The 15,563-nt window shown below is 35.2% G+C and overlaps 2 protein-coding genes and 1 long non-coding RNA gene across 4 annotated transcripts in view; 1 reads left to right on the top strand and 2 right to left on the bottom strand.

The window, feature by feature from the left end:
* Positions 1 to 395: 395 nt before the first annotated feature.
* On the bottom strand, positions 396 to 4,200 carry LOC127431251 (uncharacterized). The gene is made up of 3 exons (XR_007895552.1): positions 3,423 to 4,200; positions 1,436 to 1,614; positions 396 to 1,189 (listed from the first exon to the last, which is right to left on the bottom strand). It is a non-coding gene; the product is annotated as an uncharacterized LOC127431251 (long non-coding RNA).
* A 930-nt stretch (positions 4,201 to 5,130) lies between these two features.
* LOC127431250 (39S ribosomal protein L22, mitochondrial-like) lies at positions 5,131 to 10,596 on the bottom strand. 2 transcript variants are annotated; one of them, XM_051681601.1, is made up of 8 exons: positions 10,554 to 10,596; positions 10,260 to 10,314; positions 10,121 to 10,163; positions 9,783 to 9,918; positions 9,622 to 9,687; positions 9,302 to 9,379; positions 8,576 to 8,645; positions 5,131 to 7,414 (listed from the first exon to the last, which is right to left on the bottom strand). In XM_051681601.1, the coding sequence occupies exons 4-8, from the start codon at positions 9,807 to 9,809 to the stop codon at positions 7,206 to 7,208; spliced, it is 450 nt and encodes a 149-aa protein (XP_051537561.1). In that variant the 5' UTR covers positions 9,810 to 9,918; positions 10,121 to 10,163; positions 10,260 to 10,314; positions 10,554 to 10,596; the 3' UTR covers positions 5,131 to 7,205. The 2 variants fall into 2 exon arrangements, with proteins under 2 accessions (XP_051537561.1, XP_051537562.1); XM_051681602.1 differs by having other exon boundaries at positions 9,790 to 9,918; positions 10,554 to 10,588.
* A 211-nt stretch (positions 10,597 to 10,807) lies between these two features.
* Positions 10,808 to 15,563, top strand: part of gemin5 (gem (nuclear organelle) associated protein 5) — a 40,552-nt gene continuing 35,796 nt past the window's right edge. The window contains exons 1-4 of the mRNA XM_051680771.1: positions 10,808 to 11,063; positions 11,141 to 11,295; positions 13,522 to 13,703; positions 13,851 to 14,002. Coding sequence (XP_051536731.1) covers positions 10,922 to 11,063; positions 11,141 to 11,295; positions 13,522 to 13,703; positions 13,851 to 14,002 — 631 coding nt within the window. The 5' untranslated portion in view covers positions 10,808 to 10,921. The remainder of the gene's footprint in view (positions 11,064 to 11,140; positions 11,296 to 13,521; positions 13,704 to 13,850; positions 14,003 to 15,563) is intronic.

The raw sequence follows: 15,563 nt of genomic DNA on the forward strand, positions 1-15,563 counted from the left end.
ATTATAGATGTCTGTAATTGTGTTTTGAAATGGACTGGATGACAGATCACTAAAACTGTACTAGTGAAAATGCAATTACAGATATAAAGAAATATGGTTTTTACTAGTTGAAATTGCGAGTGTATTTCTGCAAGCGATGATGTCATTTTTATATCAAGAATTAATGTTTTCACTAGTGCAAATGCAATTACTGATATCAAGATTTAGCATTTAACTAGTGAAAAACGAATTCTTGATATCAATAATTCATATCCTGCGCATGATTAAAAGTCAATAAGGCTTGCCATAGAAACACAGACAAGCGGAGTGATACAAACAGTGAAGAATCCCCGTGCCACTTGTCCAGTTAGATTGGAGGACCAGAACTATCTGTTGTATATGTAAAGAATCATGGGAAATGTGCATATTACCGCCAAGTGTTTATTTAAAACAATATCTTAAATTGAGGAAAAAACAAACATGTTTTAGCCTCCACCAGAGGCTAATGCAATTGTATCAAACTGTGCATTTCTTCAGCAGAGTTTGAAACATGACCTAACAACCAATCTTCTCTATTTTAGTGTGATTTAATGTACAATGGCGTTAATTAAAATACAGAACTGCAATAAAATCGTATCACTGTATTGCATCAACAAATAAATAATAGAACAGAATAGAAAAGCAGTTGTTTTAAAGATGAAAGTTGTTGTGGAAAGAAATGTTGCAAGTGTCAACAGTGACACCTAGTGATTGACATGAGGAGGGACGGGAACAGCAACCTACTTTCAGAACTTTAATTACATTTTCCTTATTAAATGGGAAATGACCAAAAATGTAAAGCTGGAACCATTGGTATATGCCTCAGCATTATCTTTATATGATTCATACAAATATAAGATAAAGAGAAGATACACAAGGGTATAATATGGCAGCACAATTTAACAGACATTTTAGTTGAGATAGTGAACTCTTCATAAGATGTGGTATGTGTGTGTGTTTTTGGTAGTGTGGTGATAAATACATCTTGGCAGGGACTCGAAAAACAAAGTAAAACTGTAGTGTGGCTTTTGCTTTGGCTCTCAAGGGCAAAACATCACATTGTACCTCGAGGTTCGGGCCAAGTGCTGTCTGCCCTGGATTTTATTAATAACTTAAAACCAATTGTTACTATCCCTCCACAGGTTGATAAATTCACTTCTCCAGGCACTACCTAAAACAGGAGAGAGCAAAATATGTGTTTTCTCTTAAATGTGTTTTTTTTTAAAAGCATTTATCCTTATGTCAACATTGAGACCTTCAATTTGTACATCACAAATAATTCAATTCGCAGCTAACAGCATTTTGTGTCATTAATACTGGACTCCCTATAGGCAATTCACACATACAGGTGACTATTGTATGTTTAACATTTAATTATATGCAAAATTCAAGTGATCCATAATTAAAATGCACAGACCTTGGTTTTTTGTTGCAAGAAATCTCAGGGGGGATCCTCGTGTGCCAGTAGCTCTCAGCAGCATGTCTTATTTATCATCTTTCCTCATGCAGATAATAGTTTGCAGATAGATCAGGCTCTGGGCTTGTCCTGACATTTAAATTTCATGTTTTGTGACAGGTTAGGCCTTTGCAGAGTCTCTAAACCATTGAGCAAAATCACAGCACAACAAACCGGAAGAATGAATACAAAAATATTATTTAAAAAGAATGAAATGCAGGACCCATGATATTTAAAACAATTATATAAGAAAAGTTTATTTATAGAAGTAAACCAAGGTCAAACAATGGATATGAATTCTGTCGAGCTCCAAAAATGACAAAAGAATACCATAAAAGTACAATATTTGTACATATCTTTCAACTTTAATGGTGCCCTCACAGATATGCAAGTTACCTATGCCATAGGTACTGACACACCCCTGGCCCATACAGACACTGGCTTTTGGACATGATGCTGATAACAGCTTGGATGGTCCTTTTCCTGTTTGGCCCGGAAAACACGATGGCTGTTTTTTCCCAAAACTATTTGAAACGTGGACTCATCAGACCACAAAACACTATTCCATTGTTCTACATTCCATCTAAGATGAGACCAAGCCCAGAGAAGTCTGCGGCACTTCTGGACAGTGTTGATGTAGGGCTTCTGCTTTGCATAGTAAAGCCTTAACTTGCATCTGTGGTTGCAGCAGTGAATGGTGTTGACTGACAAAGGTTTACAGAAGTATTCCCATGTCATGTCAGGACAACGGCAAATCACATACTGCCTAGATTACAAGTGCATGACTACGTAAGCACAGAGTGCGGCAGTTAGATTGGCCTGCTTGCAGTCCTGAGTCAGACCTGTCTCCAATTCAGAATGTGTGGCGCATTGTAGCACACAATATGGCAACGAAGACCCCGTAACATTGCGCAGCTGAAGAACTGTATAATGGATGAATGGGGGAAAATTCCACTTTTTAAACTTAAAGTCTTCAGTGCCCAAATGCTTGATAAGTGTTATTAGAAGAAATGGTGACGGTGGGGGGCCTGGGTAGCTCAGCAAGTCAAAACGCTGACTACCACACCTGGAGTCACAAGTTCGAATCCAGGGCGTGCTGAGTGATTCCAGTCAGGCTTCCTAAGCAATCAATTGGCCTGGTTGCTGGGGTGGGTAGAGTCACGTTGGGTTAACCTCCTCGTGGTCGCTATAATGTGGTTCTCGCTCTCGGTGGGGCGCGTGGTGAGTTGTGCGTGGATGCCGCAGAGAATAGTGTGAAGCCTCCACATGATGACAGACTTTTCATTTTTTTGAGTGAACTATCCCTTTACCTGTTCAATTATTATTTGAAACAACGGCTACAAAGTGGCAATGTGTACTTTTGGCTAGGTTTCAAATAGAGAAATGTGGAGATAAGAGGTTTTCTGCTCCTTGTAGTCCTCCTATGTGCTGAGCAGTGGGAGTGAGGTGGTAGACTAGGGCTCTAACCTGAAATTGAGGGCACTTGCTTGCTGAAATTGGGGCCAGGAGATGGCATTATATCTGAGAGCATACTGCAGGAATCAGGAGCAGCACTGTCTTACAAGAGCCACATGGAACTTTGGGGAAATTAGAGACGGCACTGAGAACATCAGAACTGTTCAAATCTTGCTGTTACACTGATCCAGGTTTGGCTTTCTCTAGTGATGGCTGGGGTTTTCATGGATTGAGGACAAGAAGGCTGATACCAGATCAGTGTAAAAGGGCAGGTTGTGCCTGGAGCATCAAACCTCAATGTTCCAGTGATGGAAACTGAACATTTGTTGTAAATAATGTTCAGCCAGTAAACAGAATGAGAATGGGCAGATGTCTTGAGGATAGATTTTTTGTTTCACAATTTTTCCACAAAGTGAAAACATCAATTTTCTTTTTTTTTTTTTTTAAAGGGTTTGTTCTAACAAAAATGAAAATTGTGTCATGACATACTCACTTCTTCCATGAAACACAAGAGGACATTTTTTGAAGAATGTTGATGGTGTTTTTTTTTTTTTTCCACACAATGAAAGTGAATGGTGACTGAAGCAAACATTATCCTTAACATTTCCTTAGGGGTCATCGGAGTCTGGAACAACATGAGGATGAGTAAATGATGACAGAATTTTCATTTCAAGTTCAATTTCTGTCAAACTGTAAGTAACCTGTATGAGAATGTCACTTTTCTAAAATGTACTAAATATAGTTGTGACAGAAACGTCAATATTGCAGGATATATGCTGCAAAATAAAGACCTTGCTGGTTTTGGAAAGGGTGAAGGACTCTTTTACGATCAGATTTAAACCCAGTCGGACGCTGTTTACCTGGTCTCGGCTGATGGATGGTGGAAAACACTTGAGGCAACACCATTCCCTCAAATTATAAGCCATTAAACGGAGCCACTTCAATTTCACCATCCTAATTTAATGAGGGGGCCTAATGAAACTGCAAAATAGGACAGAGGACTCTGATAGACTAACCAGAGCTGGAAGGGTTTTAGGTGATTTGGCGTCTAGCATTTTGGTTGAATTAAATCTGTGTTCTATAAATAAAATGTTAATTACTTTCTTCCCTGTGCAGATGAGACATTTTAACGTTTTGTAAAACCACAGTGGAATTCAAAAAGCCAATTCATTGGCCTACCTGATATATATGAAAAGACAATAGGATCCTGGAGTTTACTGTAACCCTATTGTTGTCATTACGGGGAAAATTAAGTTGTCTTGATTAAACATTACTTGAAATGTCAAGTTTTGGGCTCATAACTCAATTATCTTAGTTCCTTGAAGTTATTTATCTTAAAAATCTATAGGCTTAAGATTTTAAGTGTTAATAACTCAAACGTTTGAGTACAGAATTGAGGCTATTGAGCAGTAACAAGTCTACTTGCATGTAGTTATCTTAACTTAAATATTTAAGTTCATTCTAAATTAACACCAAGTTAAGTTAACTTAATTACACAAGTTTTTGGAGACGCTATTACTCAATTCAGTTGAGGGAATGAGTTTACTCAATCAATTGAGTAAAGTGAACTTATTATGGTTTTCAGTGTACCTGGACTTGTTCTGACTAATATAAAGACAGATACATGCAGGCCATATAAAACAAATGTACATGTTAACTTTAGAACTGAAGTATTTTGATAATGCAAACATTTGGGAGCTTCCTTTAGCTTTTATCTTTGGAACTTATCCTTTATCTAAATTCAGCTAACTCAGTGTCTTTACATTTCAACAGACAGCCTAGTGGCAAATAAAAAAACAAGAGGCTTAGAACAAAGTGCTTGAGTCAGCTTCATGAAACCTGATATTATATATAGAGATAATATTTGGCAATCTAAAGAACCCCAAAAGGTACCTTAATTGAGTATCTTTGTTTTTACATGGCAATACTAATTACTGTAGGCTAATAAAAAAATAATAACAATAATAAAACATTTTAAATTGTATAGTAAATATATAACATGGTAGTATTTGTACTGCCTTTAATTTAAGCACTGTGGTATAGAGTATGTTGTACTATAATTCAGTAAATATATATATATATATAAAGGATATTACAATTAGTAGAATCTAATGAGAATCATAATTGAAAATAATGAGAATTATAATAAACCTCAAAGGTAAAATGTCCAGATGCAACACAGTAATGACAATTTGGGGGGCTTAGCATTTTTAATTGCAATTTAAATAATGTAACAACACAAACGTTGACATCTTTGTGTAAAATATAAAAATTTTGGTAACAGTGTACAATAAGGTTGTATTTGATAACATTAGTAAATGCATTAGGTATCATCAGTGGTCGATTTGTATAATTTCTTTTTAAAAGGGATGGTGTAGTCAAAGTTTTTTTTATTTTTATTTTTTTTGGGGGGGGGGGGTCTAATACTTATGAGTCACTGACAAATAAGGTTGTCCAATGTATTAAAATTAGAAATCTTTTAAAAGTCTAGTTTAAAACACATGTCATGTTCTCAGAAACGTAATCTTTGTATCACATTTGGTGTCATACATTTTTTAAAAACCTTTAGAGCATTTTCTACTATATAAATTCAATGTTTAAAATGATCAAGTGGTGTAACCATCAAGAAAAAGTATTATAATACATTATTTGCACCTTGAATACATGAGAGTATAAACAACTTAATCATTAATTTCCAAAAAGTTTTCAAACAAATTTTTCAAGGTAAATTTATTTATTTATTTATTTATTTGAGTAAAAAATATCAAGGTTTTCTCAGGGTTACAGCACATGACTTGAACAAAATGTGCCTTTTAATTAAAATGTCAAAATAAATATCAGATGTTTTTTAAAACTTCACGCTCAGTCTTGAGGGTCTGAAGGTGTCAGCTCTGTTTTATGGTTTTTATGGTCAACTAACAAAATGGCTATTTTTAAGCATTTTTAAAGTAATAAATATGGACAGAAATGAGCGTCACCTCATTGACCCTTAGGACACATGGCCATAATATGCACCTGTAACCCTCAGGTTACCTTCAGCGGCATAAATTTCATGTGAACACTGGGAAGGACACGTCAACTCATCGCTAAACTCCGACATTCATGTTTTACAGTGTTTTCAGAAAACTGGCGTCTTTTAGTAAAGCAGAGAGAGCCCGCACGCTTAAGGTTGCCAGTTTGCATGACTAAATTGTCACCCTGGCAGAATATATCCAAACTGTACAAGTGTCCAGATCTGATTCGGGAATTTCACCTATAGAAATCTGGCAATCTCACGCATGCAGAAATCTAATTCTGACCGGTAAATCGTCCTTATTTTAAAGTCTGTTATTTATCATATGTAGAAAAATTAATATTTTACTTGCATGATAAGAAGTAATACATGACACAATTAATCTAAAGGGGTTGGTAAGGGGATGGTGGTTTTACAAGGGGGATGCTTTTTGGTATTTCTTGCAACAAGGGTGATGGCATCCACTCGCATCCACCCTCAACTCGCGCCCCGGGTCATGAACAAACAATCAACAATTTTTTTTTTACAGCATTTATTAATCATGGTTATTGTTCATTTATAAAAATGCAATTGTTTATTGTTAGTTCATGCAAGTTCATAATGCATTAACTAATGTTGACAAATATAACATTTAATTTAAAACTGTATTAGTATATGTTAAAATGAACATTAACCAAGATTAATACATGCTGTAAATACAAGTATTGATAATTGCTAGTTTATGTTAACTAATGTAGTAAACTAAACAAATACAACCTTATTTTAAAGTGTTAACCAATTTTATTTTATTTTATTTATTTGTATGTGAAATGTGACCTGGAATGTTTTTGTGAGATTCACCAGCTTACTTGTAGAAATCTATGTTGCTAATAGTTATGTGAAAGTTCATCATGTGTCCTATAGTAAATGCAAGACAGAGTCCCAAATTCAATGAACAACAGGTCTGGTGCCATTCTACTAAAAAAAGGATTAAATATTAAATATGAATGCACTATCAGATGGTAAAATGGGAGGAAATGGGGTTGACCAAATTCCAAGAAATGTTTTACAGAAATGCCACTAAAGTCAAGTGTCCAAGTTTAAATGAAATGTGCACATTAGTTCTGAATATTATAGTTTATGTCTAATATGTTACCCTTCAGGACCCAAGCATTCCAGTCTGGAAATTCAGTGAACTACAAGATTGATCCTGAGCTGCGTTTTGGTATAATTTCTTTATTATTATTTACATAAAGATAATAACAGTAAGTCAAGTGTAATAAACTATAGTGAGTGAATAATTGTTCTGTTCCTCAGTTGTTCCACGTACTCCTTGGCCTGGTCCAATCCCATCTTCTTTTCAAATTTGGGCGGCACTCCCTCAATAAGCTTTACGAAGTAGTGGCAGTGCACTTTGTCCATGATGCCGAACATGCCATGTCCATGATAACGAATGCGCTTCAGATATTTTCCCTTAGCTGAGAATGATTCAGCTGTTGGGATCAGGAGCAAGAAAATATAATTCAACCGCTAAAGATTAAAAGGTTGACCTGAAAGTAGTGAGCTATATTTATTAATGTTTAATTATTCCCCTGAGGTCCACTTAAAAAGTAACATTTTTTGCACCATAAATAGTCATAATGTCATTTTTCATGACCATTTTCCACCCTCTTTCTGATCCTTAGAATTATTGTGGGATGATATGGTTAGCTCATGATTTGGTTCTATGTACACTTAAATGACAAAGTATGACTGATAAAAAAAATTCTTTTAACTGTTTGAGCAAAATGCACATTATAATTTCTCATCAGAATAAAGTTCTCTAACACACTATATAAATGCTCAAAGCTCAAATAATAAAAGTTTGATTTGTAAAAAAATCTGTCATTATTAAAATCACATTTTAGCTTTTTAAAAAAGAAAAAGTTCTACATTCTATCAATTAATATTATGTCATAAAATTGCATAAATAATAATATGAACTGCCACTGATGGAAATAATGTGTACAAGTTTTTACATTCATTTGTATAACAAGTACAAAAAAGGTACTGTCTCTTTAAGAATAGCGACTTTTAATCCCAGGGCGTGCTGAGTGACTCCAGCCAGGTCTCCTAAGCAACCAAATTGGCCCGGTTGCTAGGGAGGGTAGAGTCACATGGGGTAACCTCCTTGTGGTCGCTATAATGTGGTTTGTCCTCAGTGGGGCACGTGGTGAGTTGAGCGCGGATGCCACGGTGGATGGCGTGAAGCCTCCACATGTCTCCGTGGCAACGTGCTCAACAAGCCACGTGATAAGATGTGCGGGTTGATGGTCTCAGACACGGAGGCAACTGGGATTCATCCTCCGCCACCCGGATTGAGGCAAATCACTACGTGACCACGAGGACTTAAAAGCGCACTGGGAATTGGGCATTCCAAATTGGGTGAAAAAGGTGAAAAAAAAAAAAACAAAACAAAAAGAATATGCTTTGTCAATTATTTTGTTTCATGATATTTCGAAGTTCGATATTGTCCCATCCCTGCTCTTGTGCATGTTATACACCTCAAGCAAACACATTGTTACTCTTTTCCAGCAGAAACATTTGCACTTGTACTAATGGCTTTTGGATTGACTGTTTTAATTATAGGTTGCATGCTGTATCTAAACACTTACCAATATATACATTTGATTTGTATTCCACATTGTGATTCTTCACTGCCATTTCCTGGGCTTCCAAAAGAACCTTGAACACAAAAGAGTTTGCAAATAAACAAATGCTATGATTTTCAAAACCACATAGCTTGACGGCAGATAAACAAGCAACCAAATTTCACTTTGTTAATACTATTTATTACACAGCACTCTGGAATACTCTATTCTGATGGTCAATGGCGCCATCTAGTGGTCTGATATTTCTCAGTAACAACCGCTCAAGACTGCTCATCCAGGTATTGCGAGTAATATTTCCTGCTTCTTGGATTACTGTGTGATCTCTACAAGTAAGTTAATAAAATAATTCCAACTCAAATCAATATTTCATGTGCATTTATTTATTTATTTGGCTTTGGATAATGAGGAGTCAGACAGTCATTATTTTAAAAAAACAAAAAAAAAAAACCACCAACAGAACTCCGACGCAAACCGGAGGTGATTTTCAGCTGTTCAGCCATTTATTACTTCACACATAATTACATAATTTCAACGCAAATCAATTTTTAATGTTCATTTATTTATTTCATTGGTTAGTAATCGTGTAATAAGCAGGATAATGTAGTCAGCCGGTTGTTATAATAAACCCTTTCAGGGTGATATAAGACCCCTCTGCAAACATTATTCCTAACTCAATCATTCTGCAGATTAACACCTTTTTCTCGGTCAAACCACTGTTTGTATTTTTACCTCTTTCATTATTTGAGCACCCTTCTTGTCGTTGAACTCTAGCTGAGCGAGTGCCTGGTCAATGGTCATACCTCTGATCTGTTGTGTAAAACACAAACCAGGTTTTATTTGGTCTTTAACAGGCATTGAACTTAATGCATACATCCATAATCACTAAAATAATGAAATAAAATATACATGGTGCCTGCTACATTGAGAAATGTATCACTATAGACATTTTAAAATGTATAATGTGTCCCGTCTAGAGCCTACAAGATAAATTAGGCATGCTAATAAATTACTAATAAGGGTCAGTCCTTGCAAGCAAATATATCACTTACCAGCTTAGCCAAGTACCACATCTTGTCTTTGCTGTATTTAATCTGACGTCTACAGTGATGGATCTCCTATTAGAAATGCAAATAACAGTCAACTTAGCATACTTAAATCCCATTAAGATCAGACACTTCACATTATTTGCGTAATGGTGAATTTTATGGACCACTAACTGCAGGTCTGCGTGGCTCATCTTTCTGTTGTGGTGGATATACAATCAGATTTTTCCTCTCCCAATGTTTGCTGTTTAACTCTGCACTTGTGTGAAGACATGACACTTAAGATGGCAAAGATAGAGCAACCTAAAAACAACATAAGTTATTGAAAGTTTGCCTGTAGGTAGACAACTCACTAACTAGGCTATCGGAGCATATAATGCCTAAAAATGCGGTTTATGTAGGCAACTCGCTAGGTTTTGAGACACTCAGATTGGCTATACTATACGGGTATTGAATACAGTCTGTGTCCTTTACTAAACATAATATCTGTGTGCAAATTTCTTACCTAGAGTGAATTTGTCCACAAACACGACCGATGGCAGTTAAACCTGTCGATAAAGTTCATATAAATCCCAGTTAACTCAAAAGCAACTAAATTGTATCTATAACGAAAATATAAAGAAATTATATTAGGTTTGACTCACCAGCCCATGTCACTGCGGAGGCTGCCATATTGAATATGTCACGAAACTGCGCTTTCTGGCAAACGTCATTAAAGGCACAGAATGGCTTTAAATTGCATGTTTTATTCTTTATTAGTAATAGAATTGTTGTAGATAAACACTAAATATTATAATTTAATTATGTCTACTAATATACATTCCTTCATATATGTATTGAATATGTTGCTCTGCTTTTCAAATTTTATTCCAGCTAATGTATAAATTACTATTTTTAATGACATATTTTTCTTTCATTTTTTATCCATATTTCCTTACTTTGATTTATGTTTCTTTGTTGCTCCTCTGGTATCCATTATTTCTTTAAATAGTTTTGTTATCCATAATGTATTGTGACAATTTCATTGTTTTATGCGGATTGTATTGTTCTATATTAGGAGTAAATAATAACGAAGGGACTGAAACTGAAAAACATTAATATATTGGTCTCAGACAAATATTTGGTGGTTTCCATGGTAAATTGTCCCTTCTCGCGGTCCGTATAATTTTTACGATACACGTTGTCGACGCACGGTAGCTGGTGTGTTTTCGGCAGCATGAGTGCTGCATGTGAGAAGTTAATAGACTGACATCACCTTGATCTTCTTATTCTCTGTTTTTGATGCAGCAATCATCTTCTCATTACAATGCACCAAAGACATCTGCCAGCCTCTCCAAACTGGTACTGTTCGCGCTGCAGTGACATAAACAACAACGGAGTGCTAGGTTTTGGAGCAAAAAATGCTATCTACCTGCTCAAAGTGACTGCTGCAGCTCCAGTAGTTATAGGTAAGTGGTCGGATTGATTTAATTCCGTTTTCTTTTTCAAAAGCACCACATTGCCTGATCAGTCCTTCTTTCTGCAGGTGAACTCACTGGACACACTGAAAGAGTTTCTGGTTTTGCATTTTGTCCCCATGATGGACAAGAACATATTTGTGCCAGCACTTCAGATGATAAAACAGTTAAAATCTGGGATACTGAGCAGAAAGTTCTGTTGACAGAGCACAATGTGCACCAAGTAAGTCAACTTTATTACTAGCCATCGTTCGAGGTACTGTGATTGGTACTGAAGACTTTTACCAATACAATTTTTGGACCATACTGGAGGTCACACACATTTGCATCATGTGCAGTGGCGGGCTCAACTACAAGGATATTTTTGATCAGATTTTAATTTGCCCTAGCAAAAAAAAAAAAAAAAAAGAATTTAGAATGTTACATTTTTTATTATTATTTTTTTATATATATATTTCTTAAAAACAATGACAGTTAGGATATATGCATCTATAATGTCACTCCATTACAACTCTAAATTAATAAACATGCATTTGCGCTGGAAAAGGATAGCATACGGTGCAAAACACTACTAATTTGTTGATAAATTTCAACCCATTCCAACTGATGCTTGTAAGAATATGACAAGTCTTTCTCACAATTTTGATCTCATCTATATTGGCCAGATAGATTGCATTACATTAGTGTTGTATTTAACCCTCTGTTGCACTGTGTTCTGCAGTCCAAAAATCTTTAAAAGCAAACTCATTCAGTGTGTAATATTACATCTAAACCATCCATAATTCTATGTTCCTTTTCTAGTTAATTTCTATGTCATTGTGATTTATTTTTATGACAACATAAATTCAACATGACTATGAAGGTGGTGATGCATCAAGTAAATCTTGAAAAATTACCTTTTATTTCTGTTTTAATGGACAGATGTGTAATTCTCTCTAATACATTATTTTTGTAAAAAAATAAAATAAAGATTGAGAGTAATTATATTCTTGGTCTGAATTCAAACAAAACATAAAGAGGTTAATATTCATGCATCAGAGTTAACCCTATAACCTATCTTTTGATGTTTCTTAATTAAATAGCAGAATTTTCAAAAAACAGTGTTCAATACATTAAGGCCCTAGCACACTTACAGAGAAGTTGCTCTTCGTTCAGAGGTCAAAAAAATGTCAAAACAGCTGAGCAACGCTATACTGTTTGCGAACATTCAGACACTGACCACACAGGCATTTAGAGGAGCATTTAAATACGAGGACACTCAAGACTACATGTAAAACATCAACTAATATGACATTAAAATGTGTTTTCAATGACTTCATGCCTCATTCTATGAGTAGAATTCACATGAGATCAGTAGAAGAACTGTATTAACCAAATCGATGATGATTTATAGAAATATATATGCAGTAGATATTGTGTAATTTGTAATGTTTACATTCTGCATTCATGGTGCTAATGCGCTAACACGCTACACGCTGCCATAATATGCTCTAATTACACTGTTATTTTTATTTATGTTGACACTGATACTACTGCAATGATGGGTATGCACCAATCAGCCACAACATTAAAAACACCTGCCTAATATTGTGTAGGTCCCCCTCGTGCCGCCAAAACAGCGCCAACCCGCATTTCAGAATAGCGTTCTGAGATTATATTCTTCTCACCACAGTTGTACAGAATGGTCATCTGAGTTACCGTAGACTTTGTCAGTTCGAACCAGTCTTGACATTCTCCGTTGACCTCTCTCATTAACAAGGCGTTTCCGTCCACAGAACTACCGCTCACTGGATGTTTTATGTTTTTTGCACCATTCTGAGTAAATTCTAGAGACTGTTGTGTGTGAAAATCACAGGAGATCAGCAGTTACAGAAATACTCAAACCAGCCCATCTGACACAAACAATCATGCCACACTCCAAATCACTGAGATCAAATTTGTTCCCCATTCTGATGGTTGATGTGAACATTAACTGACGCTCCTGACCTGTATCTGCATGATTTTATGCACTGCACTGCTGCCACACGAATGGCTGATTAGATAATCGCATGGATGATTGTTGGTGCCAGACGGGCTGGTTTGAGTATTTCTGTAGCTGCTGATCTCCTGGGATTTTCACACACAACAGTCTCTAGAATTTACTCAGAATGGTACCAAAAGCAAAAAACATCCAGTGAGCAGCAGTTCTGCGGACGGAAATACCTTGTTGATGAGAGAGGTCAACAGAGACTGATTTGAGCTGATAAAGTCTACATTAACTCAGATAACCACTCTGTACAATTGTGGTGAGAAGAATATCATCTCAGAATGCTATTCTGAGATGCTGGTTGGTGCTGTTTTAGCGGCATGAGGGGGACATACACACTTTAGACAGGTGGTTTTAATGTTGTGGCTGATCGGCTGAATTTGATACTGTAGACTGACATACCATGTGTTCCTGTTTGAACAGAGCAATATCTCTGCAGTCCACTGGTCTCCGCTGCAGAAACAGCTGGTCATCACAGGAGATGAGAAGGGCATTGTGGTGTGTTATTGGTGCAGCAGTAATGACACCCAGAGCTTCTTCCCTGAACCCCGAACAATCTTCTGCTTATCCTGCTCTCCGCATGAGGAAAACTTCATTGCTGTGGGGTAAAAGCTCATCTCTTAATTTTTTATTTCAGTAGTCAGTAACTGCATAGCAGTACCCCGTCAACCACCCACAACACCCTAGTGAGTTTAGCACCACTCGCATTTTGTAAAAATCAAGTTTCTTTTTGTTGTTTCTTCCTTCTGAAGGTATAAGGATGGAATGATTGTAGTGATAGACATCAGTAAGAAAGGTGAAGTGATCCATCGGCTGAGAGGGCATGATGATGAGATTCATGCACTGGCCTGGTGTCCTCGACCCAGAGAGGAACCTCTGTACGGACGGTCAGAAGACAGCACGGGTAAGAAATAAGCCTAACATTTGTTTAAAGATCCTGTCTGCCTCAGTCAGTTAATAGCAGGCAGGGTTATAATAGTTTTATTATTCATGATTGTTAGTTTTATCTTGGTTTTAATTTTTTCAGTATTTTATAGTTTTAGTTTTCTATATTTAGTTTTTATTTTTGTTGTATAGTAAGGCTGCCTAAGGTAATGTGTTAACTGAGATCATTTAAAAAAAATGTTTTGCAGTGTTAAATTTCTCTAGGTCATCTAGTTTTATCGCTATCTAGTGGCATTTTCATGTTTAATAAAGGTGAGTTGTAAAGGTTTTAAATTCTATAATATACTGTGTATCAAAAGTGCAGTACACTTTTGGTTATTTTGATTTGATTTTAGTTAGTCTTGGAGTCATAAATTTAAGTTTTGTTTTAGTTTTTCCCATTATGTTAGTTTTTATTTATATTTTGTTTAATATAAATAAAATTGTTTTTTATATAGTTATTTTTTCCATGTTAACATTTAATTTAACAAAAATGTATTTAGTTTTTGTTTTAGTTTTGTGTCAGTTTTTCCAAAAAGGTTAGTTTAAAAAAAAAAAAAAAAAGAAAGAAAAATTATTTATTTTTTACGTCAATGTTTTTGTTTAAATTTTGTTAGTTTTTTCAGTTATATTAGTTTTTGTTTTTATTTCAGTTAATGAAAATGTTTTCATTTAGTTGTGTGTCAGTTTTTCAATTAGATTAGTTTTTGTTTTTAATTCAAGTTAACAAAAAGATTTTCTTTTAGTTTTTGTTTTAGTTTAGTTATTTTCCAGTTAGGTTCATTTTTGTTTTTTCAACGACAATGTTTTCTTTCATTTTTGTTTTTTATTTCAGTTTTTCCAATTATGTGAGTTTTTATTTTTATTTTAGTTAATGAAAATGTTTTCATGTGGTTTTGTGTCCTGTATGCAGCAGGGTTGTGCAAAATTCAGAATTTCAGAATTGACCCTTTCAATTCATTAATTTGAATTGAATTGGCCACGCCCCACACGAAGTTGAACTGGAATTTGAATTGGAATGATAGGAAGTGGAATTTATTGAATTGCAATTCAAAACAGTCAAAACACTCACTACTTGGACTTTCATTAGACCAAGACACATTTTGTGACAAATGATTATTATTATTATGTTTTACCATTTTGCCTATTTTTTCCCTAATATGTAGAATTACATTTTTCAACATTTTAGACTTAACATTTCTCTAAAAAATAATAATAATAAAGCTAAAATTTACAGCCATCAAACTAGATTTTGTTTTTGCTGTAAAGCACTAGAAATGGTCCACCATGTTGTTCGCAAAATACTTCACTAAAATATATTCAAAAAATGTATTATTTATTATTGATTATTTAAACCAAGGGTCGGCAACCTTTTTGACATGGAGTGCCATTTTTTATTTTCCTGTTCAATGGCTGAAGACATTCGCGCATCACAAGCCGACCAAGTATTTTAGCCCTTTTCGGTGAATCGCACCTGCAAAATCCTTAAACTTTATTTCCAGGTTTAATTTATATTTTGAATAGACTCAGATTTTTGAACC

Source organism: Myxocyprinus asiaticus, chromosome 40 (genome assembly GCF_019703515.2).
Source record: "Myxocyprinus asiaticus isolate MX2 ecotype Aquarium Trade chromosome 40, UBuf_Myxa_2, whole genome shotgun sequence".
Classification (NCBI taxonomy): Eukaryota; Metazoa; Chordata; class Actinopteri; order Cypriniformes; family Catostomidae; genus Myxocyprinus; species Myxocyprinus asiaticus.